Consider the following 17613-nt stretch of genomic DNA (forward strand, 5'->3'; position numbering starts at 1 on the left):
ATGTTTCTTTTGCTTCTCACTCCCTAGATCACAACTGATGCTGCAGCACCTCAAAAGCTACTTCCTTGGTGCCACCAAGTGGTAATAACGTGTATCAGCACTTTATATTCACTACAAACTGGACCCCCCCCCCCCGCCCTTTCTATTAAAGCTATCAACACTTGAAGAATTATTCCACTGTTCCTCAGGTCAAAGAAGAAAAGTAGTAGTAGTAAGGAGAAAGAAGATACGCTTATCTACCTTTAGAGAGGAAGGGGAGCGGGAGAGAGGGAGGAAACCAGAATATAGAAGAATGTTGGAAGACTTTTTTCCAGAAACAAGCTCACCAGAAATGCTATGGATGAATACATCTGAAGACACATAGGATAGGTCTACAACACAGGTTGCACCCTAAGTATTATTAATGCAAGTTGCAGCATCACGTTATTAATACAAGATTTATTGTGATACTTCTCTTGCACCAATGTTGCATTTAATATTCTCCAACTGTTCTGTTCCAGACTGCAAGATTCGGGTCCAGTAGCAGCTTGAAGACCAAGTAGATTTCAAGTGTATCAGCTTTCAAGAGTTAGAGCTCCCTTAGACTCTTGAAAGCTTATACTCTGGAAATCGAGTTGGTCTTTAAGGTGCTACTGACCCAAATCTTGCTTTTCTACTGCAGACCAACATGGCTACTCACCTGAAACTATGTTCCTAACTGCTCACTCATAAAGTCTGCAGTCCAGAGTCTTATGCACACATGTCATACCTTCTTCCCTCTACGAGACTCCTTCAAATTCCACATATTTAATTATAAATAAAACAAGTTTCAGCACTGTCCTGAAGTAGGAGAAGAGCTGTAAGGTTCGGTGAATATAATGGGAAAGGAGTTCTTCAAACTGTAAAGACTCCATCTTGAAGCATATTCATGTGGGCTTAGAACAACATCAAGAGAGAGCAGACCTAGAACTTTTGATGCGGGATGGAGGAGGAAGCTCTCTTAGAAATGTAAGCACAAGCCACTGAGGCAGCAGCCAAACAGACTTCCACAGGTGAGCTGCTGTGGAAATCCACTTACCCTGTTTTGATCAGGTGTACATCTTTCTCCCATGGATCAAACTTAGGAGAAACCAGGGCTTTTTTTCAGGGGGAACGCGGGGGAACGGAGTTCCGGAGCCTCTTGAAAATGGTCACATGGTTGGTGGCCCCGCCCCCTGATTTCCAGACAGAGGGGAGTTGAGATTGCCCTCCGTGCCGCTCGGTGGCACGGAGGGCAATCTCAACTCCCCTCTGTCTGGAGATCAGGGGGCGGGGCCACCAGCCATGTGACCATTTTCTCCTAGGGCAACCCACTGAGTTCCACCACCTCTTTTCCCAGAAAAAAAGCCCTGGGAGAAACCTACTCTTGCTCTTTGTAGCAAAACCTGCTATGCACAATTTTAACTGGCAGGAACCAGGGCAGCAATCCACTCTTACCTGTCCCCTCCCCACCCCAAATCTCCCAAACCCATTTTCCAATATTAAAAAAGTGTTTTTTTAAAGGAGGGAATGGATTTATTTTTTAAATGAAAATACATATTACAGAACTGCATACATTTGAAAAAATTAGAAAGCTTGACTGAAAGGTGGAGAAAGTGGCAAAACAGACTACTGAACAAACATTGGAATCACAGGCCAGTATACCTGTCTAATGGGGGGCAGCTAGAGGGGGCTACAGGACCTCCTGACCTGCATGTATGTCTATATGCACCTTTAGGGATCATGTTACCACAGTAACTTCACAACAATGACAATAATTAGTTCTGTCAACAGCTACTGGCTATGGCAGCTAAACAGAACATGCATGTAGAGAGCCAGAACACCTCTGAATATCAGATGCTAGGGACAAACCTAGCCAGGCGTGTCCCATCTTTTGTGAACTGTTTGTGAGCCCCAGCAACATCTCACTGACTATTGTGAGACAGAATAAGATGAATCCTTGGTCCAACCTAGCAGGCCTTCTTTTATGTACTGTAGTGGTGTTTCCTTGTCTGTATCATACTAAATGCCCTTTGTGCACTCTTCAACTATAATTAAATTGAAGGTATAAATCAATGTATAAGAAGCTGCTAATCAAAGAAGCCGAGCATGCTGTTGGGACTTCATATGATGGAAAGAAGCAAAAAATATATTCTATAATACTTAAATGCCTGAAATAAAATTTCTTCAAGCTCACTTACCACAACCCATGAGTCCAGTTATGGGAAATTAGCTATGCAGTCAGAGGTGGTTTTAGCCAGGGCAGTTGCCACAGGCTAGGCAGGCCCTTAACTGCCCACGTTCCCCAAAAGGGGGAAAAAGCAGCCAGCTGACACCAGCACCTAGCCACCCCTTCCACGGACAAGGCGGCAGTCAGCTGGTGCACACACACACACACACACACACACACACACACACACACACACACACACACAACATCTTGGGCAGCAGCTGGCCAACTCAGCAGCCACCTCACATGCATGTTTCCACCCTGCTCAAGGCTCAGCAGCTGCCTTTCACATATGCATGCCCACTCCCACAAGGGCTAAGAGAACGGCCACTTGCCCACCTGCCCACTTCGCTCGAGCCTGGGGCTGGCCCAGGCAGGAGAAGGAGGGGGAGCAATTCTGAGTACCAACCTGAACTTTGCTCAGGGCCCCAGAATCACTAAGGCCATCCCTGTATGCAGTACAAAGGGACATTTCAGTGGAGAGACGATCACATATTTGCAACTATTTCCATCTTAAAACAGTGAGTGCCACCACATGGTAATAAATGTGTTTGGGGGGGGGGGGGGAACTGAATGCTTCCCTAAGTTGCTGACAGTTTTCAAGATAAACATTTGAGTTAGTTAAGAACAAATTTTGGATCCAGCCATAATCAAACCTACCTTGAACTCCTTCCAAGAGCAGATCAACCCCCTTCCTATAAAAGCCAAAAGCAGCCTCGTAGTCTTCCTCCTCCTCCTTCTTCAAAGCCAACTTGATCAGCTCCCCAGCTTTCTCCAGGTAGTCTCGCCTGCCAAGCTTGGCCTTTAAGCTCCCAGTAAAGAGGCCCCGGCTCTCCCTCTCACCATCAGGTTTGCTCCACTCATGACCCAAAGCAGCAGAGGCTTGTGCTGAAGGTTCAGCAGCAAAGCCGAGGCTGAACGATCTACTGGGAGAATTCTGATTTGATGCCATTCCATCATCTAACTCAGGAAGAGAGTCCACATCAACAGTCAAAGAAATCAGGTCGCTGTCGCTGGAGAAACCTGCAGTGCAACAGAAAGATGGGCTCAGAAGGGACCTGGTAGATCAGCCAGTCCAACCTGCTCCTCCAAAACAGTGTTAAGATACACCAAAAGCATCCAAGCAGCAGCACTTATCTGAAGTACAGGCCAATTAAGAAGTAGGCAACATTTAATTAAGAGAACTAGTGTACCACATAGCTAAGATGTGACCAGTTCAGATGTTGTCTATGCCATGAATTTGCCATAGGGTCTTAAGCAAGTCACTCTTTCTAATCCCACTTCTATAGTGCAGGAGTGAATCACTGACCTACACAGAGCAATATCTGGGTCCAATAGCACCTTAAAGACCAACTCGATTTCCAGGGCATGAACTTTTGAGACTCAAAGCTCCCTTCTTCAGAAACATTTAGAAGTGAAAGTACTGCAGACCAGCATGGCTATCTACCTGAAACTATTTCACACAGTAACTGTAAGGATTATTTAATGTTTAAAGGCCTTTCTCTCCCATTATGAGCCCATGCACCACCTCCAATTCTCCCAGTCTCTGGTTGTGACCTCTCTCAGAGTTGGACAATCTGCCACTGCTTGGGCCCAGTCATTCTCAGAGGTGGCCCAGCTTTATGGAATGTCCTCCCTTGAGGACATGTGGGAGGCTTCTTCCAGAAAAGATACAAAGCAGTCCCTTTTAGACTAGCATTTGGCAGACAATTCATTTGTGTTATCTATCATGAGGGTAAGAGAGGTAATTGTTGATTGTTTGGCGTTAAGGTTTCATTGCCTTTGTCCTGAGCAACCATGGGTGGTGGGAAAAGCAGCAAGAAATATTCTAATCAATAAAATAACTTTATTTAAAACACATCAATCCCATTTTTCCATTATTAATGCTCAAAAAGGCTTACCCTTTTTTTAAAAAAAGGTCATAAAAATCATTGCGAGATCACTGAGATAATGTGCCAGCTTCAGACACTCTCTGCACATGTCATATATAATTATTTTGGTTCTAGAAATGCAAGGCAAATGACCACTGGTCAGACTACAAAGCAGCAGCTCTAAAAGCCAGCTTTTAGGTACCCAGCGGCACCACAGGAGACATCCCATGTTAAAAGAGGGATCACATATTATCATTATTAAATTAAGATGAAAACAAGATAACACCCTCATTCTTCAGTTTGGTCAAGATCTGCAGCCACCCCCAGAGTTCTACAACATGCTGCTTACTGGACTGGCTTGCACTGATGGGCGAATCCCCCTAAATAGGGACTGAAACCTGCCTGCAACTAACACTCCCTCCTTTCAAGCTCTTGTCAGTTACAAGACGGGCTCTGCATATGTGCCAAAGCCAAAAGAAGCTCTTGGGTAGGGTGCAACTCCAGGTTTCAGTTCACTGTAGACACAGCACATTGTTGGGCTAGGAGGAAAGAAATATTCAAGTATTGCCTGATTAATGACAAATAATTCTTACCTCCACATTCTGGTTGGCTAAGCGTCACATCATCGAGGCCGCTGCCATCTTTCTGGGCTTTTTTTTTTTTTTAAAGAATATATAGAAGGAGAGTGGGTGATATTTTTTAAAAGTACAGAACAAATAACCATCAAATAAAATAAAAATAAGGGTGGTCCTACTATATATTATTGTATAATATATTATACAAATGTTATAAATAGGACACGGACCTTCAAGCCTTATAGAAATTAAAGGCCTGAGAAAAGTACTGATTTAAAGAAATGCATACTTTATAAGACAGCCGGCTTTCAGTTTAAGAACCCCTTCTTTTGCAAGAAAGTCTTCTCCTGTTTCAGATTAGATGGTTTCTTCGTTGCATAAAGCTTTCTTTAAGCTACCCTGAGCCACAGGAAGGGTGAAATATAAATACTTTAAATCAGGGGTGGGCAAATTGCGGCCCATGGGCCACATGCGGCCCGCTACAGAGTTTTTTGTGGCCCGCCAAGACAGTAGAAAAGGGTGATAGGGTACATTTGTCTCATTAAACTGATTCTAAAATTAAATGTGCTTGCAGCTATAGATGATATGAAATTAGCACAATAAATAAATTGAATAAAACTACCACTACTTTATTTAATTTATATTTATTGATTTTTATGATACAATTTATACCTTTTCTGAAATGCAAAGTTAACTAATGAATGCAATCATTTTAAAAGGTGCGGCCCTCCGCTAACCTCCGCTCCCACAAAGTGGCCCCCGAGCCAAAACAATTGCCCACCCCTGCTTTAAATAAAATTAAAATGTCCCACTCTAAAGGACCAAAAGACTAGCCTTGAATATCCATAATCAATTTTATATCATAATAGTAAAAAGTCCAGTAGCACCTTGAAGACTAACCAACTTTATTGAGGCACAAGCTATCGAGAACCACAACTCTCTTGTCAGATGCATCTGACGGAGGCAGCTGTGGTTCTTGAAAGCTTATGCCGCAATAAAGTTGGTTAGTCTTAAAGGTGCTTCTGGACTTTTTACTATTTTGCAACTACAGACTAACACGGCAAAAGGTCATGAAAATATGGAGCAGAAATAGGTTAGAATTCTTAATAGTACTTTATTTTAAGGCTCTCAAAGGTTGTGATAATCAGTTATATTAAGTAATAAGCAGTGTTAGTGTTAACAATTGTTTTTTCTCTCTATTATTACTAGAATAAAAAGTAGAAATAGGTTTGAACTTTGCATGTGTTGTTTATTCTGGAAAAATAGTCAATAGCTATTTTAATATCCATAAAGGTCATGACTCTGGTATTTTGTATTTTAATCATCCTAGTAGCACACAGTTTCACATTTGCTTGTCCCCTTTCCCCCTGCTTTTTTCCTGTACCCCCTTTTTTTTTGCTTTAATAATTTTTTTAAGTGGGGGGAGGGAAACTAACACGGCTAACTAAGAATTTGTTAACAAGGCAGTATATTTATAAGCTATGAAACTGAACCACTGGTTTGTAAAGTCACCTCACATAAAAAAGCTTGAAATTATACAGGAAGGAACCTGAAAGCATCTCCCATGTTTTTCTATTGATCTTACTAGTAAATGTCTAGGCCTGATCCAGGGTCCCAAGTATGAGGCAAGAGGAACATGGAACTTCTGGGAGGCTTCTCCCTCATTCAGTACAGAGAAGCAAATCTAAAGGTTCATAGACTGAACAGTTTCCTCCATTAGAGTGGACAGGGCATAATTTGTGGGCTGGGGCCTCCACGAAGAGTACTGGAACACAAGATATTTCTGGATCAGGGTGTCAGAGTTCATAAAGACACCCCGCCCCCCATCCTGCAATTTCTAATTGAACCTCTTCTGCTAGTATTATTAAATAAATTTCCCCCTTTAACTGTGAACCCTTGCAGTCAGTCACACAGAATTTTCAACCTAGGAGCATCAAATAAAGCCAATCTTGCAATATAAGCTTAAGAAAAAAACATTGTGCTAAGAAAAACATCCCTCTCTGCAAATGAACATGCATGAACTTAAGCATCAAACTTAAAAACAAATGTACATATAAAAAGCTATAAAATAAACTGAAAACATTCACATAAGCTTCATTCCATACTGAGGAACAAAAAGGGATTTGGAGTGCTTTACATGCAACACTAATACAGGATTGGGAGAACGTTTGTGTGCTTGCACAGATCGTCGAAATGCTAATGGTGCCATCTAGAGGAGATAAAAATAAGTAATGTTCAGAATTTCTTAAGCACTCCATACACCGTTCAACTCAACACCTCAATGAGACACATTACCAGAAGTAACAAGGTATAAAGTTTGAAACTAACCTTCAGAACTGCAGACAGACACACTGTCAGTTAAGGAATCCCAGAGAGGTTCTGCAGGTCCAATCAATTCAGACCCATCATGCACCTCTCCATCCTTCAGGGAGAGAAATAAATTAGTACATAAATCACATTCACATTTATTATGATGTAGTGTATTCTTCACTCAATGAGAAAAAAGGCCATGAAATGTGACCAAGCTACTGAGACTCAACCAGCATGATTTAAGGTTTTATAAACTCCCATTTCAAAGCTACTTCAAGTGATAAAATGCGGCACTTTTTAATTTTAGATGCTTTTCGTCTACAGATGGCTATTCTAAATGGTTAAGTCTGTAAGTTCCTTGAAAGCCAGAACCCATCTATGTAAGTCTGCAGGGTGTCATGCACACCCATGGTACAGAATGTATAAATAAAGTCCAACGTAAATATAGTTTTGCTTATTGCAATCTTGATAAGGTTACTTACAATTTCACACAGAGTACAAGGCCTTGTTTCAATTTGCATCTTTATCTGACCAAGATCAGCTGTCCTGACAGATTCGGGCAATTATGGGTGTTAGACTCTCAAAGGGACAAGTAAGCAATACTGAGAGATCAATGCTACAAAAATATGAGCCTTTCCGCCTCCTGGGTGAAAAATCTAGCGATCACCTACTTTGACTACCACAACAACTTATTCCTCTTTGCTATTCTGTTGTTGTACCATGCCCCCTTGTCTCTTTGGCCCATAATCTGCCACCAAAATCTTGTCATTCTGTATGATCCTTAAATCCTTTAAGGATCCTTTAAGGATCCTTAAATCCATACACTGGATTCCTCTCCACTCCTGTATCCAACTCAAATCTTCAAAACATGCCATTGCTCCCTCCCTCCACGTTATCTCTCCACTCTCATATTTAGATGCATCCTGCAAGATTTGTTCCTTCAGATCCACCACATTAATCTGCCTGAAATCTCCTGCTCCCTCAAACAAACTCCTTTTCTCTCACCGTTCCTGATGCTGCAACTGCCTCCTGTTCAACAGCGCAATGCCACCCCTCTTCCTTCATGAAAATCCCACCCCAAAAATCTAATTTTTCCATGAAGCCTTTCCTACTGAAACAGAGAGTGATTCCGCACATGTTGGATAATGCACTTCCAATCCTCTTTATAGATTATTTGGAATGGATTTTTGTGTGTGAGGAACAAAAAATCCACCTCAAACGATTGATAAAGTGCATTGAAAGTGCATTATCCAACATGTGTGGAATCAGCCTAAGACTAAATGGAATGAATATATTCTTCCCTCTCTGAATCTACAACTCTATCTTTCTCCCCTCTTTGTTGACCCTCTTCTGTCAATTTTTGATTGTAAGCTCCTCAGGGCAGGGACCTGTCTACTTGAAGTCTGTAAAGTGCAAAACATACACATAAGCACTGTCCATTACCACCATACTTAATGAGGTGCTGTTTAATGCAGCTTTCTAAACTGAGTTTAGAAAGTTTCTTCCTGGGAGTGAAATCACACTCAGAGTAGAGGCTGCTTCTGAGTAACTAAAAACAACTAGAGTGAATGAGTCACATCTAAAAAGCAGTTGACTCTACATTCCAAGATGAAGTCATGGGTTTACAATGAAATCTGAGAGATTCAGAATCATAGAATCATACAGTTGGAAGGGTTCTCCAGGGTCATCTAGTCCAACCCCTGCATAATGCAGGAAATTCACAACTACCTTTCCTCCACACTACCTCAGTGACCCCTGCTCCATGCCCAGAAGATGGCAAAACACCATCAGGATCCCTAGCCAAAGTGGTCTGGGGAAAATTGCTTCCTGACCCCAAAGTGGCAATTGGCATTACTCTGGGCGTGTAAGAAGGCGTCATGAGAACTATGCACTGATGTAACTCTTCGTGCCCTCCGTCTCATGATCTGCCTAGACTCACAGAATCAGGATTGCTGTGAGATGGTCATCTAGCCTTTGCTTAAAAAAAAGAGCCCACCATCTCCTGAGGAAGCCTGTTCTACTGAGGGACCGCTCTGTAAGTAAGTTCTTCCTAATGTTTAGCAAAAACTCTTTTGATTTAGTTTCAACTCATTGGTTCTGGTTTGAACTTCTGGGGCAATGGAAAACAACTCTGCGCCATCCTCTATATGACAACCGTTCAAGTACTTGAAAATACTTATCATACCACTTCAGTCATCTCCTCTCCAGGCTAAACATACCAAGCTCCTTCAACCTTTCCTCATAGGATTTTGTCTCCAGACCCCTCACCATCTTCACTGCCCTTCTCTAGACATGCTTCAGCTTGCCTATATCCTTCTTAAACTGAGGTGCCCAAAACTAAACATGATATTCTAGGTGAGGTCTAACCAGAGCAGAGTAGAGCAATACTATCACTTCACGTGATCTGGACACTATGCTTCTGTTGATACAGCCCAAAATCGCATTTGCCTTTTTAACTGCCCCATCACACTGCTGACTCATGTCCAGTGTATAGTCTACTATGACCTCTAGATCCTTTTTGCACATACTACTGCCAAGACAAGTCTCCCCCATCCTTTCCAGTGATGTACCTGGTGGCTATGTTAGCACAGTCCTCCTACAGAGGCCAACAGCATTTTTCACTATGAAAACCAATGCTGTACATGTAGCCATAGAATTTACCATGTAAAGTATGGACTTGCCTTAAGGATTTCTTCAAATTCATGCTGACAGGCACACTCATCCCAATTTATAATGTGTGGAACATCACTGTCCTGCAATAGTATGCTCTTTTTCTAAACCCTTCCATTGACTCATGCTCTAGGGGGAAGCTCTGCATTAACTCTGTCACCCTGTACCTGTTTAACATGGTATGCATTTCCCCAGATCAGTGACAGTGAACAGGGCATAGAATGGTATAATTAAAGCTCAGAAGCGCTCCAGAGGTCTTCCAAGAGGTGCTCACAGTAACTCTGGTATGCTGATTCTTAGCAATCTCTTTTCAGACAGGGACCTCAGGCTAAGAGATTAATAATTGCAAAAGGGCAGCCCTGATAATCTGCTGTAGCAAAATAAAAGACTAGTGGCGCTTTAAAGACTAACAACATTTATTTCAATATGAGCTTTCAGGAGTCACAGCTCACTTCTTCAGATATAGAATGATAGCCTAGGGTAAGTCTTAATAGCTCATAAATGCACAGGAAACAGACCTAATTTTCCCAGGGTTTTTGCCTACAGTTTGCACACTCACAGAGTAGTGGAATTAAAAAGGAGCAAACTCTGGCTGCCAAGTGCAATCATGTAGGAGATGGGAACGAGGCTCAGAAGTATTAACCTTAAAGAAATCTTCAAGCTGCTTGCTATTATACAGCACGGGGATGTTGGCAGAAAACTGCAACAAATCTTCTGCACACTGTCTTCTCTCTTCAATCACACTTTCATCAAATCGCCCTGAAAGAAAGAAGATAAATGTTTTGAGAAATAATTAGGCCTGTTTTTCTTCCAAAAAAATACCCTAATGAGCAGAAAACCCTGCATATATTAACTCAAGCAACCGCTTCAGGAGACAGCAACAAGCTTCACACTTCCCACTCTCAACTGTCCCCAGAGTCTTGTTTTCTGTAATCCTTTCAAACAATGCAATCTGGCAGCCGCAACAGGAATCCAAGACTCCATCATGTCTTTAAGGACATAAGAGGCAATGCTCTTGATTAGCCAAGGGTCACAAGCATACGTCCATCAACACAAAAAGTAAAATGAAATAAGGCTTGTTGTTACATTAATAATGTCCATGTTATACTTGGCTAACCCTGTAGAGAACTGAGCACCAGCCGCTCAGTTAATACTTAAGCCAGACACTCATTTGTGATATGAAAAATGTCCCCCATACACATAAGCAGACTTTTGCCCTGTTCGTGTAATGAACATGTTTTCTGGATTCTGTACTACCATTTCTTCAAGGATAGAAAGAGAAGTCTGAGCAGCAATTTATACAGTCGGCAAAATCGCATGATCCAAGTCCTGTGAGACTGTACCATTTCGGATCACAGGTACAAAAACTACATTCTGAATACTTCCACTCAAAAAGATTTTTAAAAACCCTCCCTGCACATAGAAAACTATCAATGATATTATATGTGTCTGTATTTTATTTTAGGAAGGCAAAGCAATCAGAATAAAATCACCTTCCCCAAATACTCCAAAGGAGTGAAGTCCAGTAACATCTCCATGTATAGGTCAACTTCAGCAGCACAGGCAGCTAGAACTACCTGAAGAAGTCACAAGTGCTTATGTGGTATTCTCCAAAAGTTCTAGCAACAAACTAAATTTCAAAGACTTGCCTCTCCATCTTGTGGGAAAGAACATCTAGCCTCCTAATGACTGAGGTAAATAAAATAGCCATGCAGGGATCAGGAATCTCCCCACCCCAGCCTCCATGTTATAGACAATACAGCCTTCCAGCCTTCCAATGCCATGGTCTTCTGCTCCAAGAAAAATTCTAATCCAATCCTCTACGCCCAAACTTTGACACAGGGAACAAACTTAGCAGAAAAGAATCTAAACAAAATGTGTACCTAGTCTAACAAGAGTCAGATTCTCACAAGGCATAAAGCATTAATTACAGAGAACCATAGCAATTGCTATAGGAAAATCATGATGTAGTATCTTACCACAGCTATTTCCTCACCTAAGGGGAGTAACTGTTCCTTGACCTGGCATGCCAACTTATACCACATCGAACTTGTTTCAAATACAGCATGTTGTGTTCTCAGGTTCACAATATGAAGAAAACACGTGAGCATATACACATGTATATGTGTATGTATGGATATGTGTGTATACACACACACACACAACACACACATGGAAACATTAATTATATAATTAATGTTTCCATGTGTGTGTGTGTGTCTATATATATAGTCCCCATATATAGAGAGAGAGTTCAAACTGCTACCTTACCCATTATTTAGGAAAGCAGCCAAGACTTAGCTTTTTAAAGAGTTTTTTTAACCTCAAGATGATGAAATAACTGAATTGTTCTCTGAGACATAAGCTAAAGTTCTTGGCTGCCTTTTTGTACTGACTTGCTCTAAGGATGGATTTTAGACTATTTTATAATCAAGAGTTTTGTTGGAAAGCACAATATGAATTTAATATATAAATAAAACAATTTTTCAAGAATCAGGTAAGCAGGTTGGAAAGCAGGATCCAGGTCAAAGACATTTTTAATAGCTTGGCTCTGTTATTGTTAACCTTAAATTCCCGTGCTCTGTGCCAATATATAATTTTCCAGTGGGAAAGGCAGAAAAATCCAAACTAAGATCTGGAAAACAGCACTCACTTTATAATGTTTGGATCTCTGTTGAAACTGCACTGAAAGAAGAATTATATTTTATACATTGTGGGACCATAAATATAACATAGTAAAAAATCCACAGGATTCTGTCCATTGTGTCCATCACACAGAAATTTCTAAAAATCAAGAGGAAACCTGACTTTGTGGCTCTGGATGGTTAAAGAGATAACTAGAAGGACTAATAGGTCTCCTCACTACCGAGATATTCTACCCCTCCCAAAATATAAAAGCAGCCCTCAAAGGTCCATCTAGTCTAACAGCCTATTTCCCACCAGAAGAGCATGAAGAAAGTGGCAGAATTGTCTCCATCACTGTCCCTGAGCAACTGGTATCCAGGACTATACTGCCCTAGAAGACGGACTCTTTAGCCATAATGGCCAACATCTGTGGGTAGCTCTATCGTCCACAACTAATCTCCTTTTAAAACCATCTAAACTATTGGCAGTGAATGTCACAAATTATGAATTTTGTGAAGACATACTTTGTTTCACCTCTCCTGAATCTATTGCCTATCAATTTCACTGGGTGACCCCAACTTCTAGTATAATGGTAACATCCCCAGGAAGAACTCCAGCTAGGGAAGAAGAGTCAATATGCAAATAAAAGTTTGGGTTCCTATTTTGTTAATGGTCCAAGGATAAGATTTTTTTTTTAAAAAAAATTATTAGGTGAGAATATTAATACATACAACTTTCAAATAACATCTCAATATCATTTTCCCCCACCCTTTCCCTCCCCCCTTTTTCAGGACTTCCAACAGCTTTCCAACCCTATATCTTAATCTATTCCTAATCTATCCCCTTTTTCTATAACTCATTATATCATGTTTACATTCTGCTTTGTTAAGCTAAGCTCTATCTGTTAGCTTCAGATCTATTATTAACTTTAAATCTGTTATCTATTACTATCTGTTAACTTCAGATATATTTAAATTTAAGCTAACAATTAAATAAAATATCTACTTTATTAATTTTACCAATACCTATTAACTCCAAATCCACTTAAATTTAAGATAACAATTAGCTAATACTTCGCTCCATATGGTAAAGATTCCATTTCTTCCAATTTAAAAAAAAAAAACATTCTAATAATTTTCGAATTGCCATAGTTCCCCTTTCACATCCCACTTCTTTTCTAAATATGTTTTCAGTCTTCCCCAATCAGTAAAGAATTCTGCCAGGTTCTGATCTCTCAGCTTTCTTGTCATTTTGTCCATTTCTGCCACGTACAGCAATTTATACATCCAGTCTTCAATAGTTGGTATTTCTTGCACCTTCCATTTTTGCGCATATAAAAGTCTTGCTGCCGTCATCATGTAGAATAGTAATGTTCCGTATTGCATAGGAACATCTTCCATACTTAAATTCAGTAGCAATAGCTCTGGGTTCTTCTTTATTTGGGTCTGCAAAATCTCATTTATTACTTCTAAAATATCTCCCCAGTACTGTCTAGCTACTTCACACGTCCATCACATATGATACAATGATCCTTCATGCTTTTTACATTTCCAGCATTTATCTGACATATTTGCATTTCCAAGCGCAATTTTCTTAGGTGTTAAATACCATCTATAAATCATCTTATAGACATTCTCTTTAATACTGGTACAAGTTGAAATCTTCAATGTAGTTTTTCATAAATGTTCCCATGACTCCATTGTTATTTCTTTGTGACAGTTAATTGCCCGCTTCACCATCTGATTGTCTCATCTTCTGTATACCACTTCAAAAGTATTTTATAAATTTTAGATATCTTCTTTTTACTTTCTTGTAGTATAGTCTCTTCCAACTCTGAGTTTTTCCATTTGATTCCTCCTTTTGAACAATCCGAGTTGTAAAGGTCTCTAATCTGTCTATATTGGAACTATCCATAACAGGAGGATAACTCATCCTCCGTTTTGATTCTTATCGTTTTTTGTTCCATAATCAATATCTCTTTATATGGTAAACATTGTTCTTCATTATAGATAGCTCTCGGATCGATCACTTCAAACGGTACCACCCAAGAGGGGATACCTTCACCCAGATATTTTTTATATTTTTTCCAGACCGTGAAGAGGCTCCTTCTAACATAATGGTGCAAAAACATAGAGTAAGCTCTTATTTTATCCTGCCACAAATAGGCATGCCATCCAAACAACTTCTTATAACCTTCCAATGTTAAGAGTTTGCGGTCTTTCAGTGACATCCACTCTTTTAGGCAAACCAAACATAAACCAAACAAACAGGCACTGGATGATGTTACCCTATTATCAGGGAGTTTATGAGCGGCAAATATGAACTCAATGGCCTGAGGAAAGAGAATTTCTCTGAAACGGGCGAAGAAAAGAAGCCGGCACGGCTCGTTGCCTTACTTTTGGAACTTAAATTTTTGAACCGCTGACGGCACTACACCTGCTGCTTGTTAATGCCTTTGCATTCTGCAACTACTGAGCAGCGCAATTCACGTTGCAATTGTGATTGAATTTATCTGTGCGAACCTTACTTGGACACATTGTATATGATATTTATGACACATTACGTGGCATCTGTCTATTTTTGGATAATATAACTCACACAGTTTATGTTCTTGTGTCTCCCTTGGTGTACTTCCTCGAGCCTCTGGCTCTCTCTTGTGTTTGGTAACTTTTCAGAGGAAGGTTTTCCTGTTACTTGTTAGCTCATCATTTACTACAATTGCCGCACATTGGTCTCTGTATATTGCTTTTACTGCTTGAATAAAATCTTTTCCCATTTGCAGCCTCTCCATTGTGGCAAACATAAAATTCCAGTTCAAATTATCAAAAGCTTTTTCTGCATCCACAAAGAAGAAACCAACTTCCTTTTCGCAATGTTTATCGTAATATTCTATAGCATTTACTACAGTTCTCAAATTGTCTCTAATTTGCCTGTTTGGAAGGAACCCTGCCTGCTCTTCTGCAATAAACTCGACTAACCAGTCCTTTAATCTCTCCGCCAAAATTTTTGTAAAAATTTTGTAATCATTATTTAACAATGAAATAGGATAGTTCTTGACATTGCTTAAATCTTGATTTTCTTTTGGTATCAATGATATGTTGGCCTCATTCCAAGACTCTGGTATCTTTTGTCCTTTTAAAAGTTCATTCATAACCACTTTCAAGAAAGGTACCAGTTCATTTTCCAGTAATTTGTAGAACCTAGCCATAATTCCATCTGGGCATGGTGCCTTCCCTAACTTAGTCGTCCGAATACCCTCTTTTATTTCCATCTCTGTTATTTCTGCATTCAGCTTTTCCTGATAATATTGGTAAATTGATCTTGTTCAGATATTGATCAATAGTGTCCAGATTCACTTCTTTTCTTTGATACAGTTTTGCATAATACTTAAAAAAAGCTCTACTAATAGTCAATTGATCTGTTAACATCTTGCCATCTTCTTGAATCTTGGTTACTACTTTTTTCTCCCTTTTCTTTTTCAGCTGCCACGCTAAATATTTCCCAGGTTTATTCGCACCTTCAAATGACTTTTGATTCAATTTTTTCAGTTCCCACTCTAATTCTTTATTATTCATTACTCTCAGCTGTTCTTGCAAAAATTTTATTTCTTGATACAGCTTCTTCTTCCCTGGTCTTTTCTTTAATTGTAACTCCTTGGCCTTTATCTGTTCCATAATTTCTTGCCTTTTTTCTTCTTTTCTCCTCTTGTCTCTTGCATTTAAATCCATTAAAGTTCCTCTGATCACTGCTTTGTAGGTGTCCCAAACTTTGTCAATTGAAACATCTTTATTTAGATTATATTGTATAAAGAATTTGGTCTCTCTTTGTAGTAGCACTATATTATCTTCTAGTTGCAGCAAATCTTCATTTATCCTCCATCCTCGTCTTTTGGTGCCTTTCCCAAATTTCCACATTACTGGATTATGATCTGAGCCTACTTTAGGCATTATTTCCACATCTTTAGTCCATACCGCCAAATCTTTGGAGGCCCAGATCATATCAATTCTTGATAATGTCGAGTGTCTCGCAGAATAGAACATGTATTGTTTTGTTTTAGAATCACTTCTTCTCCATACATCTTCCAAATTTTCCTGATCTTTAATTTCAAAAAAGGATTTTGGCAAAAGTCCTCTTTTTCTGTGAGCACCCTTCGTTTTTTTATCATTAATTATTTAAGCATATGTTAGTCCATCCAGTTGGTTCTGTAAATCTTTAAAAAAGTTCTCTTTAGCACCATTAGGTGCATAAATCCCAATCAAAAGTATTTTCTTTGTATTCCAAATTATTTCCACTGCTATATATCTAGCTTCCACATCATTTAAAATCATTTTCGGTTCCAGCTCATCTTTAATATATAAAACAACAACTCTTTTTTTCTGATTTGACGCAGCTGCAAATTCTTTCCCCAGTTTAGCAAATTTTAAATATTTCACGTTTCCTAATATGTGTCTCCTGCAGACAAATTATATTACAATGTTGTTTAGATAGCCAGTGGAAAGTGGTTTTACATTTAGAAGGTGAGTTTAGTCCATTTACATTCCAAGATATGATTTTACACTCCATAGTCAAATTTTAGATCTTTTGGGTAAGTCTTTTTCATAATCCTTTATGAACATTTCCATCTCATGTCCAGATCTGAGTGTTCTTTTAATCTCACGAAAATCAAAGCTCAATCCTTCTGGTATTTTCCATCTATATCTAATATTCAATTCTTTTAACATTTGTACTAGTTCTCTGTATTTCTTCCTCTCCAATTCAACCCCCCTAGGAAGTTCCTTCATTATTCTCACTCTTTTTCCATCAATTTCCAGAGGGTTTTGAAATTGCTTACTCACAATCTCTTCTCTTATTCTCTTTGATGTAAATTGGACTATTATATCTCTTGGTAAATTTTTTTGTGCTGCATATTTTGAGTTGATTCTGTATGTCACATCTAGAAAGGCTGCCACCTCGTCCACTTCTTTCTTCAAAAGTTCTGCTAGTATTTCTGAAATCTGCTCTTGGGTTGATTTCCCTTCCACTTCCGGGACTCCGCGAAATCTAAGTTGTTTTTCCATATGTTTACATTCCACCATGGCCATTCTTCCTTTCAAACCCTTGGTTTCTATCTGGTGTGATACAGCCAACTTGTCAGTTTCATCTTCCACTGTTTTAACTTTCTGCTGTGTCCATTGTAATTCTTTCTTGACCTCATCAATATTTTTAACCAGCTCTACCATCTCTGATTTGAAAGTCTCTTTGAGCTCCTTAATGTCCTTCACAGTCTCTTGCATCATATCTTTGATCTCCCTATTCCCCTCTGCAACTTTTTTATCAAGACTGTCCAGCGCCGTTT

The 17613-nt window shown here is 39.6% G+C and overlaps 1 protein-coding gene across 3 annotated transcripts in view; it reads right to left on the minus strand.

Annotated features, from left to right (window-relative positions):
• RPS6KC1 (ribosomal protein S6 kinase C1) overlaps positions 1-17613 on the minus strand; it is a 142385-nt gene that overhangs the window by 89928 nt on the left and 34844 nt on the right. For all 3 annotated transcript variants that reach the window (XM_054981781.1, XM_054981773.1, XM_054981790.1), the window contains 4 exons: positions 10297-10412; positions 7002-7095; positions 4692-4748; positions 2888-3250 (listed from right to left, as the gene is read on the minus strand). In XM_054981781.1, the coding sequence (XP_054837756.1) occupies positions 2888-3250; positions 4692-4748; positions 7002-7095; positions 10297-10412 (630 nt within the window). The remainder of the gene's footprint in view (positions 1-2887; positions 3251-4691; positions 4749-7001; positions 7096-10296; positions 10413-17613) is intronic.

The sequence above is a fragment of the Eublepharis macularius genome, chromosome 1, assembly GCF_028583425.1.
Source record: "Eublepharis macularius isolate TG4126 chromosome 1, MPM_Emac_v1.0, whole genome shotgun sequence".
Classification (NCBI taxonomy): Eukaryota; Metazoa; Chordata; class Lepidosauria; order Squamata; family Eublepharidae; genus Eublepharis; species Eublepharis macularius.